Consider the following 18,129-nt stretch of genomic DNA (forward strand, 5'->3'; position numbering starts at 1 on the left):
GTGCTCCAATGTAGGTCTCTGTCTCTGTATGACAACCTTCCTAATGCTATGACCCTTTAGTGAAGTTCATATTGTGGTGACCTTCAAATGCTTTAAGCTATTCAACTTTCTGGCAAAGAAGAGACTAAATACATATGAAAATCATTATTTTTTCCTAGGACCAAGTACTGAGTTTCTGGACATGACCAAGGTATTCTTTAGAGATAAGGATGATCTCTGATTTCCAAATGAACGCTACACCTGCCCAGATGCCCTACATGCTATACACATCACATACAATATATTAATTCCAAACTAAGAAATAAAGATACTCCCTCAGCCTAAAGCTTTCTTATACTATGGTTCAAATGACTAGTAGTCACAGAGTTGCCTGCCAACCAGCTAAGGTGTGACTAATACAGTATCTGAGGAGCCACACCAAGAGGAATCATAAGGGGAGGTTCTAGGATGTGGGGAGTCAACCTTGCCATGCTTTCCTAAGACAACAACTAAGAAATGACCCAGACAGAACAGGGTATAGCTGGATTCCTCCCCAGTCCCAAACAAAATGAAACAATTGTAAATTCCACTTTGATCAAAAGAAATAAATGATGTCAAAAGGCAGATGGTCTTTATGGAAAAATAAACAGCCTTGACCTGGTTCAGCACACCCAGCAGTGTGTATCTGGTCACAAACCACAGAGATAGGCGCCTTTGATTGGTACCTGTACCTTTCAAGACCAGGAGGTCCCATCATCAGAACTCCACTAAGAGACTATGGTACTCTGTGGGGTTTCCTGGGTCCAGCACAGGGGCAGGCATTACAGCACATGTGAGCAAAGCTTCATTGGGTGACCCAACTCCTTAGACCTATAACTAAAGCCTTTCCTAGCTACATGCCTGAAACACCTTTTCTGAACCCTCCCTCTAGCAATCATTTTTTTTTAAAGAGGGAATGAGGATTTATGACATTGCCATTGTTTCTTGAATCTTCTCTTGGCCCCATCCCTCTCAACAATTATAAGGAGTTCCTTAGTCATTTCCCTAAAGCACAAACAAACCAGCCACAATTTGGCCCATGGATTCAGAACAGGGTCAGAAAGATCTGAGCCCAGGACAGTTGTCTTGGACTTGAGAGAATCCAGGTGTCTTATCTATTTTTATTACATTGGTGTTTTGCCTGTATGTATATCTTTAGGAGGGTGTCAGATCCCCTAGAATTGGAGTTACAGACAGCTGTGAGCTGCCATGTGGATGCTGGGGACTGAAACTGGGTACTTTGAAAGAGCAGCCAGTATTCTTAACTGCTGAGCCATCTTCTAGTCCCTCCAGGTGTTCTTTAAAGAAAACAGACAGTGGCTCCAAGGAAAAGGCTACATGTCTGTCCTTGGGGCCAGAGCCATAGTTCCACTGCTGGAAAGCCCAGAGAAAACAACTAGGAAGTAAGGATGAGACACGTTCCCAGAACTACTTCAGAAAAGAACAATGGATTGGCCCCTAACAAAGATACATGTCACCAAGGTGAGGGGATGGCAGACGGCAAAGGCACACCTCCAGGGTCTTTGCTCGACCAGAATGTCGAAGGGTCACTGTAGATGACTGCAATTTAAGACACTGTCCCTCGTAGTTACTTTCCTCATTGCTAATAGAAGACACTGGACAAAATCAACTTAAGGGGGATTGATTCTGGATTACAATTCAGGCAGATATATTCTATCATAGCAAGGAAGGCATGGCAGGATGACCTGAAGGCTGGCTGGTCAGCATTTGGAAAGCAGAGTGAACAGGAAATGAGCACCTCGAGTTTTGCCTCAGGTGATCTACTTCCTCCAGTGAGATTCCACCTCCCAAAGGATTCACAACCTTCCCAAACAGCTCTGTCAAGTAAGGGATGTGGGTCCAAACACCTGGCTATGGGGTACACCCCACATCCAAACGACAGCAGCCACTAAGCCTGGCCTTGAGGAGGCTCAGGTAACTTCTGGTGCTAACAGGTAGTATTTTGGGGGCACAATTATTAAGGAAGAAGGTCTCATTCAGGAGTAGGAGTGTCACAACTGTGAACAATGGTGGTGGTGGGGAATCTTGGCTTTTAGGAATTTAGAACAATGGAAAAAAAAACAGACACGTTTCCATGTCTTATAAATGAGAAAAATCATTTGAGGCCTGATAAATACTTCAATGAAAAGAAACTGTCCAGTGCTCCCTATTCTAAGGCTTTGTTGCAGAGTCTCATTCTTCTTCTATGGCTCTTTGTACTATTTATATTAAGGTACTTTACCTGTTAATCATTATTCTTCCTCCTGTCCTATAACTCCATTGTTAATAGTTCCCCAGTTCCTACTATAGTTCGGGTATATGAAGAATTCTCAGTAAGTTACTTACCAAATAAATGAGACAATATAGATCTTCAGTACATAAAGCAAAAAAAAACCTTGGGGAATTAAAATATGCCAAAAAATAAATAATATTTCAAATAGTAGAAACAATCTAGACATTTTTTCTTATACAATGGATAAGCATAGTCTTGATCCCTCATCAAGGAAATTTTTACAACAGATGGAGACCACTAGAGAAAACTACAACTAATTTAAATGCAAAGTTCTGGAGCCCAGTTCTAATGGCTACATCTACAAAACAACTCTTGAACATAAGGCTCAGGGTACATTGTAAGAGGCAGGGGATTTGGGACTGTGTCTCCTAGCAATGTAGAAGTTACATCAAGTTTCACCAACATGTCTGCTTAAATGTGAGCTGAAAAAGCACAACAACAAAGAACATGTCAAAGTGGACATGGGAAAGCCTATGAGGCCTCAATTGTACATACTACAGGCAATTAGAGAATGCTGAGAATGGGGGAAACAGTCTTTCCCAGGGAAGAGCATACCAATTGGTTATTCAATACCAAGTGGTCAGTCCTGAAAACATTCATATGAGTAATGTCATTCAGACTGAGCGGGTTATATTTAGGAACATATGTCACTTAACAACAATCAATGAAAGAAGAGGTTATGAATTTGAAAGACAGCAAAGAGGGGTACAGTAGAGGGTTTGGAGGGAGGAAAGGGGAAGGAAAAATGTTGTAATTATATTGTAATCTCAAAATAAAGTAAAAACCAGAAAAAAGTTCTACTTCTTCAATTTTAAAATGTTTTCTTGTTGAGCACAAATTATGTGCATAAAAAAAAACCCCACCATGTAATTGTGGAGATTATATTGTCCTTATTGTAGTTTACAGAACTACTATTCCAAGAATGAGTGGAATAACATAATTCAGGGATGGACTAGGAGTATGTCCTCTACCCTAGCCTGCATAAAGACTCACAATGTTCTGAGTGCTTAGGGGATTTCTGTAAGACCTGTAGTTCATATCTCAGTCTGGGACATATGGTCCCATTTTCTGGGGTGACAGGACTGTCCACTAATCTTAGCTGTGTTGGCCTGAACTACCCAGAGTCAAGGCTCTAGCACAAGTCTCAATGCTCTGTGCCCTTTATCAAGACTGAGCTCTGCCTAATGCTCCCTAAACCTTCCCCAACCAAATCCTCTAGTCTTTCTGGTCTTACTTTGGACAGAAAGAAGTGTGTACCACAGTTTGTTCTCTAAAAAGTCTTCCTCAGAAATCAGTACTTGATCCAGAACAATAATTAGTACACCCACTACTGGTCCCCAGTAACCTAACCTTCTTGTTAGGAGCAGTGTTGTGTCTACTACCTGGCTTTAGGATGAACATGATTGTATTTGAAGACAGGGTCTTTAGTAGAAAAATATCTGCAATTAAATGAAGTTTTGATGATAGGTCTTGATCCGATCTGATCTGTGTTTTTTGTAAGGGGAACTACGAACACATAAAACACTACAGACATGTGAGCATAGTGAAAGTGACCAGATGCAAATGAAAAGAGGCTTCAGGACCAGTCAAGTCTTTACCTACGACCCAGAGTTGTAGCAAAATAGGTTCCTGTTGTTTAAGCCTAATTTGTGGCATTTTGTTGTGGTGGCATAACAGGCAACACATTCCCCAGAGTCATTTTCCATTCCCAGATGTGTGGATCTAACAATATCCACTAGGCAGATGGGGGTGGGGTGGTATCTGGAGTCTAGGTTCTGGTGTGTCTCTGGGATATGACAGGAAAAGAATAAAACCAAGACCCAGAGTGGCTGAAGCTTGAACAAGGTGCAACTGACATAACCCTTTCCCTTATCAGGCACAGGTGAGTTCTATCCATTTGTACCCTGTTCAGACTTTTAGACTGTTTATGTGAACTTTATTATTCAACAAATAATGTGATGAGGATCATGGCATGGTTAGATGAGACTCAATGTACATTTAACTCACTTGAAGTTATCTGCCCACTTTGTATCCTGTTTTTCAGATGTAGTGTTGGATGGGGTGAGGGAGGTAACCTTAATCTTCTTTCTCATGAAGATTAAGAATTGCTATGATTGGAGAAGGAAGAAAGGGAGAGAATAGATGTTCACAATGGCTAACTTTGGCTAAGATTTAAAGCACCTTCTCTGTGTTCCTGACCAAGTCTTCTGTTGTCCTGGAAAAAAAAATCCAGGGCTAGTTGGTGGGGTAGCATATGCCTTTGATCCCAGCACTTGGGAGGCTGAAGCAGGAGGATCTCTGTGAGTTCAAGGCCAACCTGGTCTACAAAGCAAGTTCCAGGACAGCTAATGCTGTTACATTGAAAAACCCTGTCTCAAAAAATCAAAACTAATACCCATCCAGGGCTATAGCTTCAGCCTCAACAAATTCTTTACAGTTTCATTTCAACTGACCATCACTAGTTCCAACTGTACAGACGTACAATGAATTTCTTTGGGAATTCTGCTCTTGGCCTAGCTTCATGCATATGAAAAGTTTGCTTGGATAGTTCTTTTGGGTCAAGGTTTTGGGATGCTAAGAAATCCCTGAACGTGATGTCCCCCTCAGGCCAAAGGTGCAGTACCTCAGGCTACTGGTTGGGTAGGCCAGCCCATAGGTACTGAAACCAACCACTAGGCCACAGTATCAGTAATGAAACCACAGATTCTCTTACCCTTTTCCTCTGACCACAGTGTGCATATATTCTCATCCTTACCACTATGACCTGAACCAAATGAAAATGGTCCCTTGGTGCTGTTCAAATGCCCGAGAGCCTCATGAACAAAAAGGACCATTGGTGGCCACTATAAACACCAGGTTAAGTGGCTCCCATGTTGGGGAATGGGAGTTGGATGAGCCATGTTCTTAGGATGATATAGACACTTCAGTTAATTCTAGTGACTCATCAAAAAGTAACTAGAAAGTAGGCAGTATTTTTCCATGTGTAGACCCACAGAAACATCCTTTTACCCTACAGGACTGCTCAAATTGAGGTTCAAATGCTACTTGAGAGAAGCAGGAACATTATAGCCACATAGGTGATCAGATGTCAACATGAACACAGACAACTGTCCTCTGCTTATTGGTACCTCTGATAGGTACCTATAAAAGTATAAACCCTAGATATAACCCTTTCTGCTGCCAGGGGATACTTGCAGTGAATGTGACTCTGAATTCTTGAAATCTACCAGTGGTTTCCACCATGAGATCATAGTCAACACACTTCCTCTAGCTCATGTTGATACTTCCAGTTGTTGAGTTATCAATATCTTGCTTTTGGAATCTCCAGAAATCAGAGATGATGTATCATCCAACCCTCCCCTGTAAAGCAAGGGAAGCCAGGACTAGGGGCTGACATTTCTTGAGTACTCTGTGTTCTGACGGCAGCAGGCCTCCTGTCTCAAGGACCAACATAGGTCAAGGCCACCAGATGTTATTGATGATCTTGCTATTACAAGTGGTATCTTTTATCTCACCCTAAAGAACTGGGCTAAACATTTGGCTCTTAGCCATTCTGGTATCCTAGCCCCTGCCATAAGGGGCAAAGGAGCCCGAGACCATTTCCAAATTCTAAAGCAACTACAAAAATAAAGTAAAATATTAAGAACATATAGATACACACACACATATGGATGACACACATATGGACTGTATACATTACCTATTTTCTTATAAAATAAATAATTTTCTAAATAAACGAAGTGGTATATACAGAGATGAACACTAAACAATAACAGATAAACCCTGCTTCCTGAAGCAATAGTCTTTTCAGATCCTTTTAGAAAAAGGAGGCCAAAAGTCAGCACTGTGCTGATTTAAGGATGCTAACAATCCCGACCCATAACTGCTATTTTGCATTTCAACCCAGAACTGGTTGTCAAAGAGCCAGAGGGTCAGGGGGCAAGCAATTCGATCCAGAAGGTTATAACACTAAAGACACAAACCTGTGGCTCAACATCCTTCCCCTGCATCCAGCAGCAGCAGGCAGATGGCAGAGGAATTAACCTTGCTTCAGACCACGGGGCCCATTGCTGAGAGAGGCTTGTAAGTAGATTAAGCCCTGATCCTCTGCCTCTAAAAGCCCCTGACCTATTTTTCTGTCCAGAAACAAAACAAAACAAAACAAAACAAAACAAAACAAAACAAAACAAAACAAAACTGCCAAGGTAAATCAGACAAGCCGAGGGTCAGAAAGACTCTGATCAACATAGGCAATATCAACAAGTGCTGGTTTTCTGAGGAGAGACAGCAGCGGAAACACTCAACAGTGACACAAGGAATCGTTAAGTGCATTAATAGGAAGCTATGTGGCTTCAGTGTTGCCACATGTTCTACTCTTTTATAAAAATAGGATATCGCCCCGCCCCCACCCTCATCCCTAGCCTGGGTGCAAACAGGACAAGCTCTCACAGCCTGGTGCCACCACACTAGATACACGAAAGTTGTCCTACAGGTGTTTCCAGAAACTTCACCGCAGAGCTACCTTGTGATCCTGTACCTGAGCACAAGGGCAGTGAGTTAGTTCAGCGAGGACACTGAAAGGAACAAACTGTCCTTCCTGCAGCGAAGGGACATCAGCAGTCTTGCAAAGAGGAGGAGTTGGCTTCCTGAAGGCTAAGCCCCAATGCCCGCGAGAACTCTAGGCTTTTGCTCCTGTGCCAGGGGTTTGGGGGTACTGGCATGACAGGGTGGCCCCTCTGCTGGTTCAGGTCTTGGAACAGTGTTGAAGGTCTTTTTTTTTAGCAGAACCCACAGACAGCCCGGGTACTAAAACCAGGTCCTCTGACCAGAGGGTTCTCCCGAGGCGACGGACGCCCTGGGTGGGAGGGGACAGCCTCGGCAACAGGTGACTACCCACGCCCCCGAGAAGCCTCCGAGCCGGGGTCCAGAGCGGCCCCAGTGTACCCGAAGTCTCTCCGGCCGCCCGCGGCACTTACACGCTCGTGGGTCCACCGCCGGGCAGAAACGAAACTTTCTAGGGCCGAGCGAAAGAGTAGGACAGCGTAGTGCCAGCGGCCATGAAGCGCACAGAACACCAAGAGCGCGCGCGGACTACGACTCCCGGCATGCTCCACAGATGGCCTACAACTTCCATCGGGTGTCACGGGCCGATAGGAACTACGATTCCCGGCATGCTCCACGAGATGGCGTCCCTTTGGGGTAGCCTGAACAAGCTTTGTATACCCGGAACAGGGCCTGAAGTCGTCTGTCTGGTTTCCAGAGCTAGAGTTGTTGGCTACTGTTGTTAAGCACTTGTAATATGGCTGATTGGCTTTGAACTGTGTATGAGCTATTCATATAAAATAATGTACCTGATTCAAAAATTCCCCAAACTAAAAATAGTGCATTAACATTTTTGTTCTATTAATTTTTACTTATTGAACTAAGAAACTGAACCCACTACATATCGCTGAACCTAAATTCTCAGATTTTGATTCTTCTAATTAACAGAGACATAAAAATCAGTGTTTGAAATTATGTGCTATTGAACTACTTGCCATGCTTAACGTTCTCAATGGTATCGAAACGCACCCTGAAGCCTGCATTCCAAGACCAGTATCAATGAACATGTACAGAGAGTACAGAAGAAGTCAGCCTGAGGTTAGGTCCTGCTCCTTAGCTCTGGCTGGCCAGCCCTCCCTCTGCCTACTTCTTGCCATTTAGCTAGAAATTCCTGTCTGCCTCACAGAACTCAACTAACTAGTGGCATCTGCCAGACCTCAGTGGTTCAGGTTTTCAGGATAGATTCACACAGGTTTTTCAAGACAGGGTTTTTCTGTTTAATATCCTGCCTGTCCTGGAACTTGATTTGTAGATCAGGCTGGTCTCAAACTCACTGAGATCGCCTGCCTCTGCTATCTCAGGTGCTGGAATTAAAGGCGTGTGCCACCACTGCCCAGTGGACAAAGATTTCTTAGTTATTTTCATGTTTCACATGAGATGTATTTGAGATAACATACTAACTTGATGGAGTAGGCAGGTTGTGGATGGGAATAAAAAGGAGCCTCCTGACAGAAATGATTCCCTTTGCTGTTAACAAAGAACAACAAAAAAGGGGGGGGGAGTGGGAGGAGATGACAATGGAAACAAAGAATTATCAGGCTAGTGAACAAAGAAAAACTTGCTCCAACCACAGTCTGAACAGCTTTGGCATGTTAAGGATGAGAGAGATTTCAAGCATCCTTGCTTAAAACTTAAAAACTGAATAAGTTTACAAAGAAGAGGAAGACAGGCCTTGAACAGTGGTATGTTTTATAAGGGTAATGATTCATTTTGAGAATTTCATAGTTAGGCAATTCGTCTGGAGTATAGTTACAAAAATTAAGATGACTATGACATCACTAGACAATTTAGTCTTAAGGGATCACAATCACATATGGTCCAACAATGACCAAAATGTTGTGCAACAGATGACTGTATATATTAAGAACCTAATATGTCATACCCTCACCAAAAACCTATACAGCATTGTGTTTAAAACTCAACATAGTTCTGTGGTATAGGTAGGATTCATTTCTGTACTTCAAAGTGTAGGAGACTGAGGCTCAGAGAGGTAAAAGAGTAGCAAATTCACTTGGCTAACGAACAGAGCTCTAAACAAGGATGGAGTTGAAGGTTCCTGATTCATTTCTGCCCAAGACATTGTCAGATACACAAAATGCTCAGCTTTATCTACTAAGGAAAGGAGGCCAGAAGAAGGCAATGGATTCTCCTAGAGTATAACTGGTCTTTTTTTTTGAACCATCAGCTCCCAAATAATGACATGGAAATTATTTATTAATTATGAAAGCTTGCCCTTGTTAATAATCTATTTTCTTCCTAGCAACTGTCCATTTCTGCTTCCTCAAGAAACAAATGCCTGAGGTCTCCAGGATGGCAGTTAAACAGACGTTTCTCCACCCACACCTCCTGCTGAGTATGAGCCCACTGACTCCTAACTCCCCCTCTCCACATAATCCCATGCCAACAGGAAGCAGCCAGACATGAACTGGGGTCTCCATACCCAAAGAGTTTGTAATGTTCCAGTGGAAGCACCACAGAAGCACTGTTAATAAAAACTTAGAGACAGAAATTGGGGTTCAATCTGAAGACCAGAAAAGCAAAGCTGCCAGCGGCTGGCTCTTACCTTGACCTTGGTCCAAAATGGCAATCCCGCCTCCAGGAATATCAGAATGAGACTGAGAGTTGTCTCCTCCCATCATATATTTCTCTCTAGTTCTGAGATAAAAGGTGTGTACCACTTTCGCCTGGTTTCTAGGGCAAGCTAGTGGGATTAAAGTTGTGTGTTATTGCTGCCTGGTCTGTAAAGTTGGCCAGTGTGGCTGTTTTACTTTTCTGACCCTCAGGCAAGTTTTATTTATTGAAATACAAATGAAATGCCACTATACTCCACCTCAATCCCCGTCCCCCACCTTTCTTCCCCCCAGGCCCTGCCTCATCTCAGAAAGCCCACAAAGCATGACTCCTCCTCTAGAGATGCTCATGACCACTCCCACAGGGTATTTAAACTGCCCCCCAGAAGACAGACACATGGGTTTTGGTCTCTCTTCCCCATCTCTTCTCTGGGGGAGCTGGAAATTCATCCAGACTCATTTTACTCATTAAACCTGGACTTTTTCTAATTTAGTTTGATTTGGTCTGATTTGGATTGCTGAGTCAGAGGCTTATCAGGGTGGAGAAACTTTTCAGGCCTTAGTTTAGGCTTGTTCCTAACTAGCTCTTAAAATGTAAATTAACCCATTTATATTAATCTAGGTTCTGTTATGTGGCTTCTTAAGCTCTCCTCAGTACCATATGCCCTACTTCCTCTGGGTCTGCTGGAGAATCCCCCTCATCAGACTCTTTTCCAGAGTTTCTTTCTCTCCCTGGAAGTCCCGCCTATCCTCTCCTGCCTAGCTATTGGCCATTTAGTTCCTTTATTAAACCAATCAGAAGGTGCAGCAGGAAGGACAGAACCACATCTTCATGCAGCATACAAAAAAATTACCCAACACTCGAACTGGGGATTAAAAATGGTTGTGAGCCACCGTGTGTGTTCTGGGGACTAAACCTGGGTTCCCTGGAAGAGTAGCCAGTACTTTTAACTGCTGAGCCATCTTTCTATTCCCTTGAAAGTTGCTTCTTCCTGATAGCTATTTATGGCTTTATTTTTATTTTTCATTAATTCTTTAAAATCTACTGTTGTATGATTTTATTTATTTATTTTTGGTTGAAAGAACAGGATCTGAGTTCTACCTCTGGCCATGGATGCAGACATAATAGTCCAAACTGTCCCAAGGGCATTGTGGTGGAGTCACCTTATATTACCAGGAAAATCTGGGTTCTTTCTTGGGGTTCTTAGTTTCATTAATAAAAGAATTTAAGAAATAACTCAGAAGGAGTCTTGAGGACAATTTTATTAAAGTTTCAAAGAACAACCTGTAAATCTAAGGTAAATCCCAGGCAAGCAGTTTTCCGGAGGAGGAAGATGGAACAGAGGGGGGAAAAGCAACCAATAGGAAGACGCTGTGGAGTAGAGGTCCTTGTAGAGATGAAGTCATGGGTATGTGATCATGAGAATAAGCTGGAGAGATGCTGGAAAGGCAGAATCTAGAGGACGTGGCTCTGGCAGCTTAGGGAGAAGGGATTCAGTGCTTGAGGAAGGTTCAGCTTTGGAGAATGATCAACAGGGGAATGCTGGCACTATCATCCAGATGGTAGGAAGTCAGCTTTCTCTCAGTCTGGAAGAGATGAAATGGCAGTGGAATCTTCAACTTGCAAGCCTTTGTTAAATGATCTTTGCTTTTTCCAAACTTTCATGGATGTATTGGTGTCACCTGGAAGTTAGCAACAATATCTTATTCATCTTTGCATTGTCTAAATAATTACTTAGTGCAGATGGTAGCACATATTGCATTCAACTTTGGGGTAAATATTTAAAAACTAGTTTGTTAAAGTGTTAGCAGTTGTTGCCAGAATACAGAACTTTTTTCAATTTAATGGGATTTTATGGTCTAGACTTCTTTGTGACTGTACTTCTTTGAGGATGTAATTATTCTTGTCCTGAAGACATTTTCTTCAGAAGTTGTAAGAAGCACAGAACCAGACACCGCCAAAAAAAAAAAAAAATCAGTTGGGACAATCTTATGTGTCAGCAGCCTCATTGCAGTTAACACACACTGAGAGTTTGAGCCTTCCCGCTGTCTGGAATTCCTTATATTTAGGATCTTCTGATCAATCGCTGATAAGCAATCTATGTCTAAGTGAGAGAATGAATGATGAACCAAGTCCAGGAAGTATTGCTTTGGATTGCCCAGCTGGAAGCCACTTTCCCACAGCTGTCATGTCTTTCCTCCACACCCCTGGCATCTCCACTGTTGCGTCTTCTGCAGTGTTCCTTTCTGATCCACTTCTTGTTGCCTTCCTCCAACTTCCCTAGTCACCTCTGTGCTGTGTTCCCATCTTCTCCTCTCAGTAGAAGGAGGGGCCCTCGTATGTAAATGCACCAGGGGAGTAGGAGGGTGGGACGGGGCTGGATGTCTTCTGCCAGCACAGCCGGACCTGCTGGAGAAGACTTTTTAGGTGTCTGCGAAACTTGACCCCAACAAAGACATAAAGCACTGGGTTGAAGCAGCAGTGGGAGAAGGCCAAATTGCGGCTGATGAGATTAGCCATGTCTAGCTGCTGCCTGCTCTTACAGGTCTGCAGCATGACTTTAGTTTTATATAGTGTCTCTAGGAAGAGGATGAGGTTGTAAGGAGCCCAGCTGAGGAAGTATGCCACCACGATGGTGAAGATGAGCCTGACTGTCCGGTGCCTCTGTCTGGACTTTGAACGAAACAAGGTTCTGAGAATCTGTATGTAACAGAACAGGATGATCCCCATGGAGAGGAGAAAGAAGATGTTGTGCTGGTAGACTGAGGCCAACAACCCATGAAGTTCAGAATAAGAACATTGTGAATCAATCACCTTGTGGAAGATAGCTTCAGGGATGGAGGACAGGATACTGACTGCCCACACAGACGTGATCACCAGCACACGGCAGCGGAGGGAATGGATGCCCAGAGTTGATATGGGGCTCACTACAGACAGGTAGCGGTGGATGGTCATAATGGTGAGAAAGAAGATGCTGCTGTAGAGGCTGATGGAGAAGATCAGGTTGAGGAGCTTGCAGAGAAAGTCACCTAGCAACCATTTATGAAATTGTGCTGAGATCCACACAGGCAGCAGGCAGGAGAAAATAAGATCTGAGAGACACAGGTTGAGGATGAAGATATTGGTGAGTGACTCTAGATTCTCATACTTCACCAAGACCCAGAAAACCAGGCTGTTACCCATCAGGCTGAGGAATAATACCAGAGAGTACAAGACAGTGGTGAATGATCTTGCAAAGTAGATCTTCCTCTCACATAGTTCACTCTGAAAATCATACTCATACTCAGAGATTGTAGAGGACTCCATTTGGATCCAGGAGGCAGGGATGCTGACAGCATCTGAAATGATAGACATGTGGAGTTTACATCCATATGATTGGAATAGAGATCATTAGGACCCATGTTACATAAAAAGTAAGGTCCATGGGCCAGATTCTATTGGTGAGCTATTTATAACAAGATTGAGAATTGGGCCTTTACATCGTCATTATGGAATGTTTCTCTTTCCCATAGAAAAATTTTCTTGACCAAGGGCATACAATGCTGATTTATATTCTGCCATAGCCCCCTTCTCTTGGTAGAATGGCAACTGTGAAGTCCTAAGATAGCTCAGGCTCACAGTAGAGGGAGGTGAAAAGAGAAGTTGAACTGGACTGAAAGACTTGAAACCAAAGCGGGTCCCACTATTGTGCCTTTGTGCCAATGTTTAAAACCTTTCCAAGCCTTAGTTTCTTATATACAAAAGGGCTCCTGTTCCCATATTCATTCATTCCATTGCTCAGTAGAGGACGAGAGAGCATTTACTCAATGTCATTATTCAATAAACGATGAGAGAGTGTTGTGTCTGTCTGTCTTCCCTCTCTTTGTCACTCCCCTCTCTGTTTCCTTCCACCTTTTCCATTCTCTCTCATTTTTCTGTTCATAAGGTGCATAGATCTTGATAAAAGGCTTGCATTGAAATTTTTTTCTTTCTTGGGACAGCCTGAAAAGGCAAGAGTACAGGCAAATAAAGCAAAACAATACTGAGGTTACATTCTGCAAGGCAAAAATTCTGGAAAGTCAAATCCTTGCTAACACAGAGGATTAACTCTCAGGGAAGAAAGCTTCTTCAGTTGAGAGTTTAGTTTACAGGTCTTATTGAGGAAAGCAAGTGTCTGGAGCAGGCAAGGAGGGAAGTGGCTCAGAAAACTGCACTGAGCCAAACATATTCAGCTTTCTGTGGCAACTGGTTGCTAGAAACAGTGAGATGAGTTTATGCTCAAAGAACTGTAAGTCCATACAACACAGAGATACCTGCGCATCTATGTTTCTTGTAACACTATTTAGAATCAGCTAATTGTTATCTATTAATTGATGAACTAGTAAAGAAATATATGGCTTGTATAGTATTGTGGTTTGAAAGAAAATGGCCCTACAGGCTCGTATATTCGAGTGCTTAGACACCAGTTAGTGGAAGAGTTTGGGAAGAATTAGGAGGCGTGGCCTTATTGGAGTTGATGTGTCACGGGAGTAGCACTTGAGTTTTCAAAAGCACAATGCAGGCCCAGTCTCTCTCTGTCTGCTACCTGCGAACCAGAGTATAAAACTCTTAGCTATTACTACAATACCACGCCTTTCTGCTTCTCACACTGATGATCATGGCCTTGCTCTCTAAAATTATTAAGCAAGTCCAAATCAAATGCTTTCTTTTACAAAAGTTGTCTCCATCATGGTTTCTTTACACAGCAATGGAACAGTAACTAGGGTATATAACACAGTGGAGTTTTATTCACCCATAAAGAAAAAGTGATATTAAATCATTTGCTGGAAAATGGTTGCCACTGGAGATCATTGTACAAGCAATATTGTATAAATATTGTTTATATTTTCCCTCCTGTCTTGAAGAACCAGATAGGTAGAGTTGGGACAACTAAAAAAAAAAATACTGGAAAGTGAGGAGTATAAATCACAAAAGAAAAAAAGATATAAAGTCCCATATTTTGTCTATATTTTTGCTCAAATGGTATTTTTTAACCATAAATGTACTAACGGTATCTGAAAGAACCAAATTGACATCTGAAGTGCTGCCCCCTGCAGGGGAGGCAGAACTAGTGTTAGGATTTTTTTTCAAATATTTGAGGAAGAAATAACACGAACCTTCCACGAATATCGAAAATTTATGAGGCAAGTATAAACATGATACAAAAATCAGACAAAAAAATTTACAACAAAAACTACAGATTTATAGTCTTCACGAACATAGACACAAAAATTCTTTCACTTTTTTGAAAGAGACTGATCTTAAACTCATTATATAGCTAAGGCTCCTGAATTTCTGATCCTCCTGGCTCTTCTTTGAGATTGGTAGGATTCAAGGCCTGTGGTCCTATGCCAGGTTTATGCAGTGCTGAAGACTAAGTCCAGAGTTTTGTCCAGGCTAGACACAAGTTCTACCAGCTGAGCTACATCTCTATCTCAACACAAAAATTATTTCCAAAATGTAAGTTAAGTTCAATAATACATTTAAAATATTTATTTATTTGTGTTTATGAGTGTATGCATCACATGTTTGCCATGGTATGCGTTTGGAGGTCAGGGGACAACATGTGGAAGTTGGTTTTCTCCTTCTACCAGGTGGATCCCTGGAACAGAACTCAGGCCCTGAGCCGTGGTGCAAGCTCCTTTGTCTACTGGGCCATCTCTATGGCCCCAGGAATGCATTTTAAAAGGTAATATAACATAACGAAGTGTGTTTGTCCTAGAAATGTGAGGTTGCATAAATATTTGAATGTTAAACAGTTTAGGTCATCATATTTAACAAAACAGAAATGAAACCTGCAACATCTTTCTGGTTAAATGCACAAAAGTATTTGATGAAGTTTAACATCCATTCTCAATTCAAGTTCTCAACAAGTTGGAAACAAAGAAACAAACAAACAAGACCACTCAATTTTCTTGGAAGATTTGGAAGAAGTCCTGTTCTGTACTAGAAACTTGGAATTCCAAGGAAAAGGGTTGCCAATTCTAAGCTTCCCTGAGTGGCATCTGTGAACTGAAGTTCTCTAAAGAAGTTGCTGTGTATTGGAGACTGTAACTCTTTGTCCTTAGTTTACTAGCCTTTTTAATTGTGGAGAAATGGAATGTTGCAAATAAAGAGCCAAAGTTATCTGTACTCTTGTAATAGACATTTTCTATCAGCTTCTGAATTTGGTGTTATATCCCAACTCCTACCAGCACTAAAGTTAAGAAGGACACACTATCTCAGTCAGATCTGTATAGGAAATCCCCATGTCACGCTGTAGTTGCCTACCTGAGGACATAGCCATATAATAGTCAAGGCCATAATTTATGACTTTCTTTTGTTCTGTGACTATAAAAGCTCATGTAAAAGTTTGATGTGTTGGTATATGCCTGTAATCCCAGAAAACGTAAGGTAGAGGCAGGAGAATTAAGATCTTAAGGCCATCCTCAGGAACACAACAGGTCAGTCTGGGTTATCTGAGACTCTGTCTCAAAACCCAAAATATCATGTAACTTTGTCCCCAGTACACCTGGTGTCTCAAGATAACTTGACTCCATGTTCTGGGTCTTGGGTACTCATATTTGCAATAAACTTCTTTATTCTTTAAAATGAGCTGTTATTTTATATTAACAGATTCTATGAATTAAATTCCGTGTTTCTGTTGTGACTCCTCCCCACCATCCCCATGACTTATCTCAACTCTAAGGAAATGAATTTAGTTTTTGTTCCATGGAATAATTTATATTGAGAAACAGTTCTAAGTTATCCAGTCATAAAAAGTAATAAGAATTTACATAGCAACTTGGAGTCACTTCTTCCAGCAAGGAAAATATCATATCTTTGTTCTATTCAAGGAAAGAATCACAGATTGCTGATTCTTGGGGAAGCCCAAATGAAAGGAATCTGCATCCCAGATGCAAGCCTCAGAATTCTCAAGCCTCGTTAGACTGACAAGTGGTTCTGATGATCACCAAACTTCAGAGCCTCTGGTGCAGGTTATTAAAAGAAGAAAACATAAGTTTAAAATTATGAAAAGGAACTCACCTGAGTATGCACCACTTTCCATGTTACTCTTCCACGCCTGTGTGCTTTGTGCGTCCCTTGATTTCCTCTTCCAGTGCTAGAGCCTCACGTATGCTCAGCAACAACCCTGTGATGGATACAGGTTCCAAAAAAATTGTCTAACTTGACTCCCAACTTCCTCTTTACTAGGTAGGATCAAGTTTTGGAATTAAATTTTTATTATGCCTGGTTTCAGTATGAACAAGATACAGTTTCTCTAGTCTTAAATATAAAGCTCTAAAACAATGTTTAGACATGGACTTGGGATCTTTTTGTCTTACTGTCCAGTCAGGCAACACCAACAAGATCCATGGCTCTGTTTGTGCTGCAATTCCATGCAAAATGAGGTCAGATGTAGACATAGTGTCACAAAGCAGTGCGGTTTTCTAGGTGTACTGGTATGTTCCCAGTAATCCCAGAACTTCAGAGATAGAGGTAGGAAGACCAAAATTAGGGTAAACCTAGTTATATATTAAGTTGAAGGCCAGCATGGGCTATAATAAGACCCTGTTTGAACATCCAAACAAATGACCCCCAAAGAAAAGGTACTGATGCTGTACTGAGAGCTCTGGGAATGGCATCTTGGCCTGTCTTTTTTTGCTGCATTCACAGGGGTCTCTGGTTTCCAGATGAGTCCACATGATACGCCGGAATTTACCGAAATGTTTTAGGTCAGTGCTACAACTTCTTTTTTTGGAGAGTGATGAAGAGAACTGGTTCTAGTGTGAAGAACATGAAACATTGCACTTGGTTTTTCATTATTTGTGAATGAATGAATGAATGAATGAATGAATAAATAAATAAATAAATAAATAGAAAGAACACCCAGACTCTCAGTTGGTTTGTTTATGAGTTCAAACCTCCAGATCTCAATCAATTGAATTTGCTGTTTGAATTAAGAAAGTCTTAGCTCTCCATTTCAGTATCAGGGATAGTTAGGTGAAGAACTTTTACAGTCACTTCTGTATAGCACAGTATGCAGCACAAACACATTTCCCTTTTATGAGAAGAAGAGGAAAGGGTCCCTGAAGTCTTTTCACTTCTCTCTGAGCATTCTCGCTCTTGCTTTCTGAAGAGTTCCCCTACCTAGCCTGCATCTGCTTTCCAATTTCTGTTACTGCGGTTGCCTGTTTTCCTGATCTCTAACTCAAATACCAGGACCTCTTGTCTTCCTTTTAGGCATCTTCTCGGAAGCTACCAAAATCTACAGATTACCTGCCATGTTGTTTTTCCTCTCAAACCCAAAAATTGTTTTCAAGTTTCCTTAAGTTCTTTTATCTACAAGACTAAGAACCACAAAAGAGTACTTGTATTGTCTGCTAACACTGCCTCTATCTCCTACATGCTGGTATTACAGATAATGACACTGTCTTAGGGTTATCTTGCTGTGATGAAACACCATGACCAAAAGCAAGTTGGGAGGGAAAGGCTTACACTTTGGCATTGCTATTCATCACCGAAGAAAGTTAAGACAAGAATTAAAACAAGGTAGGGACTTGGAGGCAGGAGCTGATGCAGAGGCCTTGAGGGGTGCTGTTTACTGGCTTGATTCCTCTGACTTGCTCAGCCTGCTTTCTTTTTTT

General features: G+C 41.9%; 2 protein-coding genes across 4 annotated transcripts in view; both read right to left on the bottom strand.

Moving 5' to 3' along the window:
• Fyco1 (FYVE and coiled-coil domain containing 1) overlaps positions 1 to 7,450 on the bottom strand; it is a 64,815-nt gene extending 57,365 nt beyond the window's left edge. For 2 of the 3 annotated variants that reach the window (XM_013346598.1, XM_005348170.2), the window contains exon 1: positions 7,288 to 7,408. The gene's annotated coding sequence lies outside the window, so the exon portion shown is untranslated. Of the gene's footprint in view, positions 1 to 7,287 lie in introns of all 3 variants that reach the window. The other variant, XM_013346599.1, reaches the window with a different exon arrangement.
• A 4,350-nt stretch (positions 7,451 to 11,800) lies between these two features.
• On the bottom strand, positions 11,801 to 12,838 carry Xcr1 (X-C motif chemokine receptor 1). Its single transcript, XM_005348171.1, has one exon. The coding sequence runs from the start codon at positions 12,836 to 12,838 to the stop codon at positions 11,801 to 11,803; it is 1,038 nt and encodes a 345-aa protein (XP_005348228.1).
• Between the last annotated feature and the right edge of the window lie 5,291 nt (positions 12,839 to 18,129).

The sequence above is a fragment of the Microtus ochrogaster genome, chromosome 5 (genome assembly GCF_000317375.1).
Source record: "Microtus ochrogaster isolate Prairie Vole_2 chromosome 5, MicOch1.0, whole genome shotgun sequence".
NCBI classification, from domain to species: Eukaryota; Metazoa; Chordata; class Mammalia; order Rodentia; family Cricetidae; genus Microtus; species Microtus ochrogaster.

What these genes read in the sequence shown, in the direction of transcription:
- Xcr1 (XM_005348171.1), bottom strand. Translation starts at nt 12,838, where the DNA reads ATGTCTATCATTTCAGATGCTGTCAGCATCCCTGCCTCCTGGATCCAA.